This window comes from Microtus oregoni, unplaced genomic scaffold (assembly GCF_018167655.1).
Source record: "Microtus oregoni isolate MIOR12 unplaced genomic scaffold, Mior012 000054F_ref0000373, whole genome shotgun sequence".
Lineage (NCBI taxonomy): Eukaryota > Metazoa > Chordata > Mammalia > Rodentia > Cricetidae > Microtus > Microtus oregoni.
The window spans coordinates 3,010,177-3,026,037 of NW_024543830.1; the positions used below are offsets into that span (position 1 = coordinate 3,010,177).

The 15,861-nt window shown below is 51.8% G+C and overlaps 2 protein-coding genes across 4 annotated transcripts; one reads left to right on the top strand and one right to left on the bottom strand.

Moving 5' to 3' along the window:
- The first annotated feature begins 803 nt into the window (after positions 1-803).
- On the top strand, positions 804-4,227 carry LOC121437923 (gamma-secretase subunit APH-1A-like). Its single transcript, XM_041638055.1, has 7 exons — positions 804-1,161; positions 1,701-1,871; positions 2,034-2,107; positions 2,326-2,448; positions 2,593-2,720; positions 3,088-3,211; positions 3,542-4,227. The coding sequence occupies exons 1-7, from the start codon at positions 1,049-1,051 to the stop codon at positions 3,604-3,606; spliced, it is 798 nt and encodes a 265-aa protein (XP_041493989.1). The 5' UTR covers positions 804-1,048; the 3' UTR covers positions 3,607-4,227.
- A 393-nt stretch (positions 4,228-4,620) lies between these two features.
- LOC121437922 (carbonic anhydrase 14-like) lies at positions 4,621-12,059 on the bottom strand. Of its 3 annotated transcripts, XM_041638052.1 has the most exons (12): positions 11,852-12,059; positions 11,538-11,705; positions 9,102-9,122; positions 7,985-8,164; positions 7,345-7,487; positions 7,053-7,148; positions 6,868-6,934; positions 6,288-6,445; positions 6,086-6,206; positions 5,843-5,863; positions 5,673-5,757; positions 4,621-5,027 (listed from the first exon to the last, which is right to left on the bottom strand). In XM_041638052.1, the coding sequence occupies exons 2-12, from the start codon at positions 11,590-11,592 to the stop codon at positions 4,961-4,963; spliced, it is 1,014 nt and encodes a 337-aa protein (XP_041493986.1). In that variant the 5' UTR covers positions 11,593-11,705; positions 11,852-12,059; the 3' UTR covers positions 4,621-4,960. The 3 variants fall into 3 exon arrangements, with proteins under 3 accessions (XP_041493986.1, XP_041493987.1, XP_041493988.1); XM_041638053.1 differs by lacking the exons at positions 9,102-9,122; positions 11,852-12,059 and having other exon boundaries at positions 11,538-11,844; XM_041638054.1 differs by lacking the exons at positions 7,053-7,148; positions 11,852-12,059 and having other exon boundaries at positions 6,868-7,006; positions 11,538-11,844.
- Between the last annotated feature and the right edge of the window lie 3,802 nt (positions 12,060-15,861).

Genomic DNA, 15,861 nt, shown 5'->3' on the forward strand with positions numbered 1-15,861 from the left:
GGACAAATCTGTCCTTACACAAATGATGATTCATTCTCGCACGACCCCCGCCCTCCACAAACACTCCCCAGCTTGAGGAAAAGACACCACTCAAGTTTATATTTCAGAATATAAATAGAGGAAGTGTGACATCAAGCGAACAAAGCGGCCCAGGGTGGGGGTGGGGGCTCCCGCCCCCAGCTGCCCAGTCATGGGGGCTGCTGTGTTTTTCCCCTCCGTCTCTGTGCTCTCGGTGCTTTTTGACTCCTGGATTCTTTCTAAACATTTTTCTAATATTTCTAATATTTCTCTCCTGGCTCCTCTTGCTTCTCTGACTCTGTCGTCACAGAATACTTCATTTGAAACAGATTATACCATATAATTCCCTTACGAGGCTGCCCAAAGAGCTCCAATTTCTAAGACCAACTTTGATCCCTTAGTGTGCTTCTCTGGGTCATTTCCTCTAATTCAAGTAAGAACAATGCCCATCCCTATCTTCTTACAATCCCTATCCTGGGCTGTTTTTTTATATTTGTCTCTAGATTCAAACAGGATCTTTCCCCGCCAAAGCTCTTCTAGAAATAGGTATGGTTGTTATTACTCTTCTCCACAGAGTAATGAAAAGAAACCAGGCACAAACGAACCCAGGAATCCTTGCCCTGATTGGGCCCAGTCCCGACCCACTCTTCTGGAGCCACTCCCAGTACCAAGTGGAGGGCTCAGAGGATTGACAGACTACAACTCCCAGAAGGCCGTGCTGCCACGACCCCGCCTCTGCAGTTCCTCCCCATCAAGTATTCATTGGCCTTCCGGGGGTGGGGATTAGATGGGAGGTGGCCATGGGGCAGCGACCGGGGGTTGTTCCCTCTTCGGCTTCCGTAGACGAGGTCGGGCGGACCTTCGTCCGGGGTTTCGGTGCCCCCCCTTCCCCTTCCCCGGGGTCTGGGGGTGACATTGCACCGCGCCCCTCGTGGGGTTGCGTCGCCGCCCCACACGGACTCCCCCCCAGCGCGCTGCTCCCTTTCGCCTCCCTTGGCCGGGGCTCCCTCCCGCCCCCAGCTGCCCAGTCATGGGGGCTGCTGTGTTTTTCGGGTGCACCTTCGTCGCGTTCGGCCCAGCGTTCGCTCTTTTCCTGATCACTGTGGCTGGAGACCCGCTTCGGGTTATCATCCTGGTCGCGGGGTGAGTAGCGAGTGGTGGAGACGGGGCCAACCGTAGAGAAAATGATGCGGAAAGAGCTGGAGGAACTGGGGCGAGCATGGGAGCCTGAGTTGGGGGACAGAAGTAGGAAAAGGTTGGACAGGGTCAAATCGTGGTCTAGGCGATTTTCCGCAGTCGACTTCCGCCTTCCAGGGATTTCATAGATTCCTCCTGTAGTCTTCTCGGCAGCGCCAGAGAAGGCCCAAGGCTGAGAGTAGTGAGGGGGCTGTGCTGACCTCGGCTAGCCAGGACCCAGGAATGGATACCCTGCCCGTCCGCCCGTGCCGGCGTACACTTTCTCTCATCTCACTGAAGACTCTGACCAGATTTTTTCCCCTCTGCTGCTTGCAGATTCCTACAGATGATTCTGTTGGTGGAGACACTTATCCTACCTGGTCCCTGTCTCCCTGACCATCCGGAAGTCTACCTTCCACTTTTCATGCTGCAGCCTTGGCTGGTTCCCTCCTTGATTTTTCTGGCTGCCCCTATACTTGCCTCTCATTGTCCTTGTGTTTCCTCAGAGCCTTTTTCTGGCTGGTCTCCCTGCTCTTGGCCTCTGTGGTCTGGTTCATCTTGGTCCATGTGACAGACCGGTCAGATGCCCGGCTCCAGTATGGCCTCCTGATTTTTGGTGCTGCTGTTTCTGTCCTTCTACAGGAAGTGTTCCGCTTTGCCTACTACAAGCTCCTTAAGTAAGGACCGGGGTGGTCTGGAAGGGAGAGGGGACAGTGGTGTGCATTGTGGGAAGTGGGCCAGCCCTTGGGTGGTAGTTGGAATAAGGGGCGTTCAAGGGAGGATCTTGGAGGGAAAAGAACATCCCTGCCCTCTCTTATATTTCCTCTCTCTTATCCCAGGAAGGCAGGTGAGGGCTTAGCATCACTGAGTGAGGACGGAAGATCGCCCATCTCCATCCGTCAGATGGCTTATGGTGAGCCAAGGGAGAGGGACCAGAGGAGGGAGTTGATCACCCCCTCCTCCCCTTCAGGGTAATGTGCTAAGTGTTTCTCTTCATCCTTGACATCCAAGGAGAGGCAGTGTGGAGTCTGGAGGGAGAGTAGGTATGGTGGTTCTCACTGGGCACGGGAGAGGTGCTGGTAGAAGTGCTGTGGTAGCCTTGGACGTTGATGAGCGCCTCCCTCCCCCCAGTTTCTGGTCTGTCCTTCGGTATCATCAGTGGTGTCTTCTCTGTTATCAATATTTTGGCCGATGCCCTTGGGCCAGGTGTGGTTGGGATCCATGGCGACTCACCCTATTACTTCCTGACTTCAGGTAAGGCTCCCCTCTAACCTCGCCTTTATGCCCTGTCCATCCCCAGCCCCATCTGACCTTCCCTGGGAAGCTCCTCTGGCTCAGCATCTCAGGAGACTGGGAGAAGGTCAGGGATGCATCTCCTCCCCATCTCCCTCCTTGCAGCCTTTCTGACAGCAGCCATTATCCTGCTCCATACCTTTTGGGGAGTTGTATTCTTTGATGCCTGTGAGAGGAGACGGTACTGGGCTGTGGGCCTGGTAGTCGGGAGTCACCTGCTGACATCAGGACTGGTGAGTTGGAGCTAGGGGCCTGAGTCAGGGAGAAGCATTTCAGAGTGAATGGGCTGGGTTATGTGTTCTCACTTCACGTCGTTAACTTACAGTTAACTTACGTTGGGTGGAGGCAGAAAGGTGAGCCTTAAAGGTCCTGTCACCTCAGCATCAATTAGGCCACCTGTTCTGGGGAGGAGCCTGCATGCTGAGTCAGACCAATGCAGATGACCTGAGGTGGCTAGGAGGAGCTGAAACCTTTGAGGAATCTAAAATCAAAAGCTCCCTTAGCTCCAGAATGTCTGGGGGAGGTTCGGTCAGAGGCACAAAATGAATGTTGGGGTTAGGTGCGGGGAGAATCTAATCTCTTTTCTATCCTCGTTCCCAGACATTCCTGAACCCCTGGTATGAGGCCAGCCTGCTGCCCATCTACGCAGTCACTGTTTCCATGGGGCTCTGGGCGTTCATCACAGCTGGAGGCTCCCTCCGAAGTATCCAGCGCAGCCTTTCGTGTAAGGACTGACTACCTGGACTGATCGCCTGACAGCTCCCATCTGCCTGTCCACTGCCCATGACTGAACCCAGCCCCAGCCCGGGTCCATTGCCCACATCCTCCGTCTCCTCGCTGATGTGTCCCGCTACCTTCCGGGTTTGGTGTTGTCCATTCGTGACCTGTAGTCTCTAAGCTTTCTCAGGAGCAGCCTGGGTGCAGCCCGTCAGGGACTGGTGGGTTTGAATCTGCATTACTCCCCACCACCTGGGGAGCCCCTTGTCCAGGTCTCCCCATGTGTCAGTGCTCTGCTCTCACCCTGCCCATGACTCACCCCGCTTCCCCTCTGCAGGCCGACGGCAGGAGGACAGTCGGGTGATGGTGTATTCTGCCCTGCGCATCCCACCCGAGGACTGAGGGAACATGGGGGGGACCCCTGGGCCTGGGGTACCCTCCCGATCTCCTCGTCCTGTATTTCTCCATCTCCAGTTCTGGACAGTGCAGGTTGCCAAGAAAAGGGACCTAGGTTAGCTGTGGCCCGGGTGATGAAGTTACTAGAGGCTCAAGGGAGATGAGTTTAGGTCTCCAGTATCTACTGCCCAGACTGGACATCTTGGTCTTTTTCTCAGGTCTGAAAAGAACCATTTTTGGTATGATAAAGACCCCAGAAATGCCTTTTTTTTTTAAAGTCGGGGGAGTGAGGAGGTCTATTGGGAGCCTCCTAACCTCCTTGGGCTGTATTTTTGCTCCTGAAACTGCTGATCATGGCTCATTTCTATCCCATTTCCCCCTTGGTCCCAGGCCCTGGGGAAAAGGAAGGAAGTGCATGTTTGGGAACTGGTACCACTGGAACTCATGTTTTAACGTCCGTGACCATCAGCACCCCTCCTCTCCCCAAGGTGAAGTGGAGGGTATTGTGGGGTTGGCCCACTCCATGGCAGTGCCCCTGGAGGAGTCAGGCTACCATGGCATCGCAGGCCAAGCGGGCAGACATTTTTCTAGTTTTTAACTGGGCTGTGGGAGGGCTGGGAGGGTTTCTACCACTGTACCATTTTTATGCCGAGGGTGGGATGTCCCATCCTTTTAATCAAGGTGATTGTGATTTTGACTAATAAAAAGGACTTTATAATTGTGGGGGAACTTGGCTTTTAAGAGAGGGGATAATGGATTGAGATTTCCAGCCCTTGGTGGCTTCTGTCCATCCTCCTGTCTAGCCTGACAACAGTGTTCACTGATGGCAGCTTAGGTGTGATATCAGAGGCACCGGTGGAACTGAGTTGGCTTTCCCAGAAGTAGAGTGCCCCTGTCCAGGAAGAGGGTACAAGGAGTTAATCCCCCAGTTTTCTTTTTCTCTATGTCTGTCTCGGCCACCCAGAGGACAGAGGAACTCTCCCACCCTTGAAAGGCACAAAAGACAACCAGAAGTAAGGTTTTCAAACATATATTGAGCAAAAAAAAAAATAACTAAACTCACAGCAGCAGCTTTTTCCTAGACATGTATCTAGGTGTGTCTAGGGGAGGGGCCATGAAGGTGTGAGGTGAGGGACATCAGGGCACATTTCAGCTTCTTCATAGCTGCCTGTTAAAGCAGGGATCTCCTGACCTACGTGCTTTGGAAGGCCAGAGACTCCGCTCTTCCTTGAAGCCCTGGGTCCTTGCTTCTCTGGCGTATGTGTGCAGAGTTGGTATGGAGAAGGACACGTGTCTGCCTGCTACTTCTAGTCCAGCCCCTGCATGCCCTTAGAGAGACCCTTGATGGGTATGAGGGGGTTTATGCCTCTGTGGTAGCCCGTGCCGAAGTGAAGGCCACACTCTTCCTGTTTCCTAGCCTCTTCTTCCTGGAAGGGGAAGCAGTGGTTCATGGAAGTGACTAGTGTTGTAAGTGAAGGTTAGAGTAGGACAGGAAACACTTTTTAAAAACAACTCAATAAGTATCTGAATATGACCTTAAACTTTCTCCACCTCCTGAGTATTGGGATTACAAGTGTGTGCCAGCATGCCAGGTTTATGTGGTGCTAGGGATCAAACCCAGGACTGTGCATGCCAGGCAAGCACTCCACCAGCTGAGCTGCCTCCCCAGAGAATTTTTTTGAGGGGGGGTATCTCTATGAGGCTCTGGCTGTCTTGAATCTCACTCTGTGTAGACCAGGTTGGCCTTGAACTCAGAGATCTTCCTGCTTCTGCCTCCCAAGTGTTGGGATTAAAGGTGTATACCACCGTGCCTGGCTGAGAATGCATTTTTTGTTTGTTTTCGTTTTTTTTTTTTTTTTTTTGGTTTGTTTTTTCGAGACGGGGTTTCTCTGTGTATTTCAGGCTTTCCTGGAACTCATTCTGTAGACCATGCTGGCTTCAAACTCAGAGATCGGCCTGCCTCTGCCTCCCAAAATGCTGGGATTAAAGGTGTGCACCACCACTGCCCAGTCTCTGAGAATACTCTTTTAATAGAAAATAAACTACTTCAGGGATAGAAAGTAGGATCTTACCTAATTTTTTGAGCAATGAAATAAACAGCCAGCAGAAGGCAGAGACATCCAGCCAAGATTCCCACACCTAGGCCCAGCATCTCACCTGGGGGGGACACAAAGTTGTTAGTCTAGTCTAACAGGTGCTGGAATCCACACCCCCTTCACGGTTCCCTACAGGGCCATCTTACCTGTGGTATACAATGGTCCCGCTGTAGAGGAAGAAAACTTGGTTAGGGGAGTTTCAGAACATCTTCCTGTTTGGGAGCCCTGCTCCCACACCTGGAAAATGACCTCTGGGCATCCATGGCTAGGAGTGGTTCCCAGTCTAAGGAAGTGGGAATCCACCCTTGGCCTTTTCCTGCCTAGGGCTTGACTATTCCATGCCTCTTGAGTTCCTCAGTTTCCCCTCTCTTCCGAGCCCTGCCAGTCACCTTGGACGAAGGAAGCAAAGATGGTCCGCTGGTTGAGAGGCTGGGGGATTCTGTAGTTCTGTATGAGGGGCGCAAGTGGCTCCTCTTCCGTAGAGAACAGCGTCCCCTGAAGCTTATCTAACTGAGGAGCAGGAGTAGAAGTCACTCTGGGGCCTGGGCAAGGGTCTGAGTTAAAGCCGCTCTTAGCTTCTCCAGCACTCACCTGTTCCACTGAAATCTGGGCCCTTCTGTGGAAGACTGTCCAGAGGACACTCTGGTAGCAGGGTGGGGTCGTGAGTGAGCCGTTGTACCGGAAGAACTGCTCCAGCTGTTGGGGGAGCAGCTCTCTCACATTGAAGGGGGGCACTGAGGTTATCTGGTCTACGGAGAGCAGAGCAAGTGTTAGCCGCTCTGCACAGGGTTCCTCTGGGCAGAGTGCACAACTCCCTGCTCCTCCCCAAGCTTCTCTGCGGTTGAATTGTTTTGTTTATGTTTTTTTGAGACAGGGTTTCTCTGTGTAACAGTCCTATCTGTCCTAGAACTAGCTCTCATAGACCAGGTTGTTCTCGAACTCACAGAGAGCTGCCTGCCTCTGCCTCCTGAGTGCTGGGATTTAAAGCATGTGCTACCACTCTCTGTCTGACAAGGCTTCTCTGTGAAACAGTCCTGGCTGTCCTGTAGACCAGGGTGGCCTCTAACTCACAGAGATATGCCCACCTCTGCCTCTGGAGTGCTGGGATTGAAGGTGTGCACCACCAGCGCCCGGCTGCAGTTAAATTCTTACTAAGAGTTTTCGGGCTCACCTTTATGCCTTATTTCGTGCAGATGACTCAGAATGTGACGGTAAGCTGGGTTCTCAGCCTCGCCCACCTGTGGAGGAGTGTACGCTAGAGATGCAGCAGAATCATGTGTTTGGAGTAAGAGTGCACCAACAGAACAGGCCTGAGGAATGTGAGCAGAGAGCTGAGAGGAGTTAGGGGTTACTGACCTCAATTAAGATGCCTAGGACAGCCAGGCCCTGAGGCTTCTGAGCAGCCTCTCTCAGACTGCCATAGGACTCCGAGTCATAATGGACCACGTGGAGCTGTGGGGAGGGAGACGGGCATGAGTTCCTTCACATGTCTTCATTCTGTCCAGGGCTTTGACCTTGGTCACTACCTCAGTCCCCCAGTCTGAGTCTCTGCCCCCAAAGCTTTGCCTTGTCCCTTCAATACAACTTTTCAAGGGTTCACATCCATCCGTTCTCCAAGATGAACTGCATCCTGTATTCTAGTCGGTACCTCTGCCACCGTGGCTTCGCTGTTGATCTGGTGCTCAGAGCCCTCTTGGGATCCTTTCTGACCCCAGTGCAGGTGGAGCTGGGCTGCTGTGTATTTCCGGGGCAGTCCGCCCAGGTGCAGGGTAGAGGGCAGGGAGAGCTGCACTGTGAGGAAAGAGGTAGGGATTGTGGGGGAAAGGGGGCAGTTCCCACCCCGACTGGCCACCACCTGGGACACTTGGCTCTCCTCTTCCTTCTCCCTTCCAGAATCTCTCCTAGGTTGTGGCTTTTCTACCACAGTGGCCTCTCAGTGCTGTGACACTAACCTACACATTGAACTTGACCATAGACATTCAATCCCACCTTAGCTGCAAGAGCCCGAATCTCTGTTTGAGACAGGGTTTCTCTGTGTAGCCTTGGCTGTCCTGGAACTCGCTAGGTAGATCAGGCTGGCCTTGAACTCAGAGAGATCCATCTGCCTCTGTCTTTACCTCCCAAGTGCTGGGATTAAAGGCCTGCACCACCATCGCCCGGCTCTGAACCTCATTTGTCCACATTTATTAATGGAGTACTCTGAGATCTTGTGTGTTAGTTGTTTGTTTCCTCTGGCTCTTTTAAGGTCTGAACTGGAAGCTGCAGTTACTTGGAGTAGAGTCTTTTACCTGTATGGCCATTATTGTGTAGATCCAAAGGCTCAGTACCAGGCTGGTCATATCCATGGGGCTGTACAGCAGGCAGATCAGGATCAAATATCACACTGTCTGTTTGAATGTTGATGGGGGACTGGGCATCGCCTCCACACTCAGGGTAAGAGGTTGGCCAGTGGTCCTGACCATGTGGGCCTGGGGGAGGGGTAAGTTACCATGGGTCCATGTCCAGCCCCACAGCCCCAACCTCCCTTTAGTAACCCCTGACCCCATACACATTACAGTGGAAGCAGAAATCCACTTCTCGCCACCCAGTTGGCTGGGGCAGGGTGAGGTGGGAGTGCCCACAGCCCTCTAGGCTGCAGCGCCCCTCTCCGCCCCAGAGGCAGGGGGTGATTCTCCAGCTACCCTAATCAGTGTGTGTGTGTGTGTGTGTGTGTGTGTGTGTGTGTGCTCGCGCGCGTGTGCAGGGGTAGCTTTCACTTACCTGTAGTTTGAGAACAGTGAAGCACAGTGAGGGGAAATAGACAGAAAGCCTGAACACCCGGTGAAGCAGAATCGGAGGGGACCACTGACCCTAAACAGATGAAGTATCTCTGGGGATCCCTATCAAGTAGTCTTGGGGTTCAGATATCCTTTCTGTCCTTCACTCCTTACTCTCACATGGACCTTGCCTTGACTCCAGCTAGAGAAGTTCAAAGGGATTGAGTTCCCCTGTCAGCAGTGTCACAGGATCCTGCCAGCTCTTCCTCCTGACCTCGGGTTTCAGAGACGGTTGGGGGTAGGACTGCTGGGGAGGAAGAGCCAGAAGAATGGCCGCTGAGCGCATCGTGCCTCTCCCCACCCACTCTTCTTCATTTCCACACAGATTTGCGGAGGACTCGTGGGCTTTTCTGCTGAATCAGCAGACGTGGGATTTTTTTTTTTTTTTTAATGCCTAGTGCAGGGTCTAGCAGCCACATGTATAAACCCAGGGCGTGTGTCTGTGTGTGCAATGCAGAAGAAGAGGGGCTAGCGTCTGAAGCTCAAGGAAAGCTCTTCCTCCCCAGGAAGTCTTCATGTCAGGTGATGGGGGGGGGGGGGGTGTCCCAGGGCGAAAGGAGTGCCAGGCGGCCGGGAGTTCTGCTCTCACCTTCATACGTCCAGTGGTGACCTGTAAGACAGTGATTTGGGCTGCGGCCAGAGCAGCCTGGAGCAGTGTCCTCTCCCTCCCGCGCCCCCCCCCCTTCTGCTTCCCCACACCCCCACTCTAGCAGTTCCCAAGGGAAGTCATGAAACTGTGCATGTTGGTGGAAAGGTCGGGGGTCCTGTTTAAAATAACTGGCCAGGCTGTGCCCGTGGTTAATGAGTAGAGAGGGAGGAGCCATGGAAAGAGATAAAGCCAGGAGACTAAAATTAACCTGGATCCAAACGTGCAGGCGGCCCAACCCTTAGCTTTTCTCCAGCTGGAGCCAAGTTAGTGTAACTCTTAGAAGATCGGGGTGGAGTAGGGTAAGGGTGTGGGCAGAGGGCTGGAAGGATAGAGAACAAAAGAGGACAGACGGAACAACGTCCAGCAGCGCTGCTGACGACAGGAGGGCTATCAGTCCTTTGCCTGGGTGCGCCACTGCATGAGCAAAAGCATATAACTTTCTATGAAAATTTTAATTCTTCCTTTCTGGTCTGACTGGCTCTGCAGGAGAGTTGCCCACGGCCTTGCCCCTCAGCTCCTGCACTCTCAGATGGCACAGAGAGGCAGGAGTCAGGGAAGGCTCTATTCTAGGTTGAGGGTGGTGGGTGGGCAAAGGCAGTCAGGCTGGCAAGGACAGGAAGAAAGTGAAGCATTGTGTGTAGAGAGGAGAGCTGCCAGGCTGGTCACATGTCGGGCTCTCATGCCGTTCAGCCTCTAGCCAAGAAGCTGGGGGAGTCTGGATCTAACTACCCCCATGGCTAACCTGCTTTGAGGAGGAAAGGGAGTCTAATTGTAGATTGGCTTGTACTACTTAAATCTAGAAACTGGGGGGAAAAATCCTAAATTCCTTTTTATCCTTATTAGTTCTTTATTTATCTTGTTTGTTTGGGGCAGGGTTTTGCTATGTGGTCCATACTGGCCCAGTATTCTTTCTGTGGTTCAGGCTGACCCCAAATTTGTGGCAACCCTGCCGCAGCCTCCTGAGCGCTAGGATCACAAGCATGTGGTCCAATGCCCAACGTTTCTATTATTCTTTCAACTGCTCAGACTCGGAAGAGGCTTTGGCTCTCACCCTTGGTCTTTCCATCTGGCCCATTCCTCAGCTCAAGGGCCTCTGCAAAATAGCTCAAGGTGCATGCACGCCTTTAATCCCAGCACTTGGAAGCAGAGACAGGTGGATCTCTGGGAATTCCAGGCCAGCCTGGTCTACCAAGTTAGTTCCAGGACAGTCAGGTCTACACAGAGAAACCCTGTCTTAAAAACAACACAAAAACAAAAATACCGCCCCCCATAAGCCCAAGTGGGGTTGGAGGCTTTCTCTCATTTTCCATCTCTGTGGGATACTACAAAGCTAGAGTTCTTGGTTTAGTGAAGATGTCCTGCTCTCCCTGTTAAAGGCTCTGGGCTGATTCTAATATCTGTTTCTCCTCTTCCCCTGTTTCTTCTCAGAAGGGATCTTTAGCTCTCCTTTTTCATTTGGTTCCCTTGGTCTCATCTGCTTCCTGCCTCCTCTTGCTTTCTAGATACTCTTCCCGCTTAGTTCTTCCAGCAAACCTTAATCCCTCTCCTACTATGTGCTGGATACTCAATGAGGCATGGGAAGCGGAGAAGCTGGTAGCGGCCACGCACAATGCTGCAGACTGGAGGTAGAAGCGAGACTAACTCAGCTGCATAGTGAGTTGGAGACACGTCTGGCTGCATGAGACCTTGTCTCAAAAACAAAACAAACAAACAACAACATCAACACAAAAAGGTGTGGGAATCCCCGAGGCATCCCTTGACTCTAGGAACACCATTTCCAGTCTTTCCCTCTCTCTCCCACTCCTGAAAGTACACTGTAGAGGGCTAGTGACTAACTCGATCATTGTGTTTGAATGGACCAATTGGTTAGTTTCTCTGTACACCTTGGCAGGTGGTGGGATTATCATCTGATCAGCGGGGAATCAGACACCCTTGCGTGTGTGTGTGTGTGTGTGTGTGTGTGCGCGCGCGTGTGCGTGTGAGTGTGTGTGTGTGCGCGCGCGCGTGTGTGTTCCCAGCCCCGCTCTCCCTAACCAGCAGAGTGCAGGAACAAAGAGGGCAGGAGGGCTGCCTGAGACTAGGGCAGTAGGGAAAGAACTTCAGAGAGCTAGCTGTAGCGGCCTGGCACGGAGAGAGAGGTGCCCACACGTGTGAGCATTCACACACTGGCCCCGGCTAGTTCTCTCCTGCCACAGCAATAGCAGTCATAGCTGGGCTTGAGAGGAAAAGGCAAAGAATGGGAGGGATCTCCTCCACACTCTTACACTACGCTCCCCAACCATCCTGCCTTTTGTCCCCAGCCCCCAAGTGTCCCTTTACACCTCTCCTCCCCCACTTAAGTACACATGGCATGGACATTAGCACAGTCGTACCTACCCCCGTCTGTAGCCAGGATCCAAGTCACCTTTAACAGGAGAGCGAAGAACAACATATTATCTCCACAAGGCCACACAGGGGACCAGGAATTTTGGAGCAAGATTTAGGTGGTGAGGGAGAGAGAGAGGAGTTTCTGGCGTCTGTATCTTTTCCTCTTGTCTCTGCGGGCTTCCAGGGATTTGACTTTCCTCAGGTTAGAACGAACTTGTGGATCAATTTCCTCTCTCTCTCTCTCTCTCTCTCCCTCTCCCTCTCCCTCTCTGTTTCTCTCTCTGCTGTCTCTGTTCGTCCTCCGTAGTCTCTACACCACTTACTGGCCAGCAACTTCACAGTAGCCTCCCGCTTTTAAGGTGGCTCTAAACCGGTGTACGTGAGGAGGGGGGTGGCTCCCGGGCTGCAGGCGAGCAGCTCCTTAAATAGCGGATTAGGCGAGCAGGATGGTCCTGCGGAGCCCGGCGTCCTGGCCTTGGCTCAGGAACCCAGCTGAAGTGAGCTCTTCCTTGGCCATTTGCTCTGCCGAGATGGGTGTCCCCAGGAACTCTCGGGCAGAGAAGGGGGGTTTCGTACCTCTCTCTCCCCCGGGACACTGTGTTCTCTCTCATTCGCCTGCCTGAGGCGCACACCCCTGGGTGGTGTGGACCAGCTGGTGGGGAACCTGTTTCCAACCAGAAAGGATTCATACTTGGGAGCTAGAAGAACAGAAGTTGGGGGCTCAGGACGCAGGTGGGAACTGGGAAGTCAAAGTTTAAAAAATCTGGATTGCGGAGATGAAGAAGTGGGGCGAGCGAGAAGAACCTTAGTCTTCCGTGCTGTCTTTCTCCGGTGCCTGTCGCCACCTCTCCCCCCCCCCCCTTGGTGAGGCTTAGGTCCACGTGCCTGTGTAGCCTGGGGTGGGGGTGCAGTTTTGTTTGCCGTATAAAGCCCATTTGTGTGCACAGCGGGGGAGGGGTTGTCACAGCACCAGGGAGAGACAGCATTCTAAGTACCAGACCCAGCCACCTCTCTCCCCGGGGAGCCCAGATCTAGGGCGCCTTTTGTCACTGAAGAGGACACTGACCCCTAACAGAGAGGCCTGGGCAGGAGGGGCGACGGGTGACTGGGGAAACAATTACTGTCACCATGAGAAAAAGGCGGACTCCAGAGAAAGAGAGGGGAGGGGCCAGAGAGGCCATGTGACCAGCGGGGTGAGAGTCCAGGGGCTTCCCGCCCACCCAACAAAGGGTCGCCGTAGGCCCAATGGGACAAGTGAAACCTGCCACCGTGGAGTTAGCCAGTGGAGCACAGAGGCTGCGTGGCGTCTCAGGAATGTGCGCTGTTGCGCGCTCCCCCACGGGACTAGAAATCCCGATCGGAATGTACATCCTAAGTCCCTCATTAGAGAGTGTAAAAAACACAGATAGTTTGAAGCTGGGTGGTGAAATCTCTCCTCCGTACCTTTCACTCACTAGCCTAGGGCATGCACCTACTGAGGTCTTTCTGCCCTCCTTGCTCCCAACAAGTAGCAATAAATAGCCAAAACAAAGGGAGCAGAAGCCAAACAAGGGCACAGGATAAAAGCCAAGCGAACAGAATAATGCATGTGCTGGGTCATCACTCTTGCGGAGACAGGAGCTTCGAGCGCTTTTCTGTCCCGTGACTGAGCTTCAGAGCAAGGTTATGTTTTCTTTTGTTTTGGATGTAATTCTTTTTTTTTTTTTAATACTTCTACCGCTTTACAAATTCTTCACCCCCTGCAGAAAAGTTTCCGTCTTGAAGTACCTCCAAAGCTTCATCCATCCCATCTAGGAAGAATAAGAGATGTAAAATGTAAGTTAAGACTTCTTTGGAATCAGGGAAATTAATAGGAGGCACGGGAGGTGAGGTGGGGGAGGGAGAACGGATGCATGTTTCACAAGGTAGGAAAGAAGAGCTTGGGATAGAATGACCCGGTCCGGCCAAAACTCCCCTGGAGCATCTGCGACTGAGATTTAGCGTCGCCGGCAGGAAGTGAGTCTCGCCTGGCGCCACCTCCTGGCTTCTCTATGAAATTTTAATTTTTAAAACGTGGGGTTCCTTCTGGACAGCAGTAGGTGCTGGGCATTTGGGGACTTTGCCTACACGACTGAACATTGCTTCACGAAAGAAATCTCAGCCCCTAGTCAACACTTCGACTCCCCGAACAAGCAGCCTCTCCTGGAGTTCCGATTCCCCCAGATGAACAAAGGCTGGTTTCTAGGAGAGGGAGAAAGAACTGCCCTCCGCCGGCTTGACTTTTTGTTTGGGTCTCCGCCGTTGTTCTGAACACGTTGCTTTCTACCTGTGTTGATTCGAAGTAAGGTGCAAAGGGACTGATATGTGAGAAGGGACAGGAAAAGAGAAGAAAGAAGAAAAGGTGGCTGAGTTGTACGACCTCCTCCGGGTGGTTTCTTCTCAAACTCCCGAGTCTTTGTTTAGGTTTTGCCCTTCTGGCTCCCAAGCCCTGTTCTCGCCCTGCACCTGGCCCAAAGCCCTCCAAGCCCGAGACATTCCACTGCCCTACGGCGCCATCTCCCGTCCTTGCAAAGCAGCGAAATGTGAATGTCAGATCAAAAGTGTTCCAACGTGGGGACTTTTTGTTTGTCCTTTCTTAAATATCTAAACTCACTGCTTTAGAAAGCTCCTATAGCAAACCCACTCTAGGCCCTAAGTTTGCCTGGTAGGGGGACAAGGAAGTTCAATAAAGGAAGGCGTTAAGACAATAATAGTCGGGCTGGAGAGATGGCTCAGAGGTTAAGAGCATTGCCTGCTCTTCCAAAGGTCCTGAGTTCAATTCCCAGCAACCACATGGTGGCTCACAACCATCTGTAATGAGATCTGGTGCCATCTCAGATGAGATCTGGTGCCCTCTTATGGCCATAATATTGTGTATATATAATAAATAAATAAATATTTAAAAAACAAAAAGACAATAATAGTCAAGGAGATGGATTAAATGGAATTAGATTTTCTAGAAAAGCTCAGAACAGAAACAAACAAAAAGAAACGCTAATAACGTTGGTGAGATGATGTAATGGAGGTACAAGCATTCTAATTTGATAGTCGTCACTTTAGTATTACACACTTGTCTTCTGACTGCTCAGGCCTGAAGCCCCTTCAGCAAGCACAAAAGTGTTCATAAATAAAAGTCACTGAGGAACAGGTGATCGGAGTCCTCTGGGCCATTCTCACAGTTTTCCAATCCAATAGATGTCCGATGAGAGAGTCTTGTGGACAGAGAGCTGGTCAGTTTGTCATCAGAAATATTGCAGGTTTATATGTGTGTGTATTATATGTATATATATATATCAGCCAGGCGGTGGTGGCGCACACCTTTAGTCCCAGCACTTGGGAGGCAGAGGCAGGCAGATCTCTGTGAGTTCGAGGCCAGCCTGGTCTACAAGAGCTAGTTCCAGGACAGGCTCCAAAAGCTATAGAGAAACCCTGTCTCAAAAAACCATATATATGTGTGTGTGTGTGTACATATATGTATAAATAATTTATTTGTATTTTATGTACATTGGTGTTTTGCCTGCATATATGTCTGTGGGAGGGTGTAGAATTTTCTGGAACAGGAGTTACAGACAGTTGTGAGCTGCCATGTGGTTGCTGGAAATTGAACCTCAGGTCCTCTGGAAGAACAGCCAAGTGCTCTTAACCACGGAGCCACCTCTCCAAACCTGCAGGGTTTTGTTGTTGTTATTATTATTGTTAAAAAGTAATTTTCTGTCATGAACTGATTGCATGCACAGAACACTGTATATGAACACTTGTGGATTAAGTGAATGGATCTAGTCAGTGGAACAAATTACTCGCTATCGTTCTGCCTCTGGTATTTCATAGACTTTAGACCAGCAGGGCCCTTAGGCATCCGTCCAAATGCCTTGTTATACTCAGTGGAGAATGAATTTTGAGGGATTTAGGGATTCTGCTGTGGTTGGTGAGAAAGCTGCTGGGCTCCAGCAGAAAGAGAACCCAGGCCTCGTGAGCATTTCTCTACAACACTGGCTCTCAAGCGCTGCTGAGCATTGGAGGCCCTGAGAAAGCTTGTTAACACAGATTTCCAGCCTGCGACCTCACAGCTAAAGCTTTGCCTTCTCTTTTCTGTTCCTTTTACCTTTTTACCCCCCCCCCCCGAGACAGAATATCTCTACATAGCTCTGGCTGTCCTGAAACTCGCTGACTGTGTAGACTTGAACCCACAGAGATCCACCTGCTTCTGCCTCCCGAGTGCTGGGATTAAGGTGTGTGCCACCACACCTGGCCTACCATATCAGTTCTGTAAATTCGGAGGTTTGCATTTCTTTTCATTTTATTTGTTTGTGTGAGT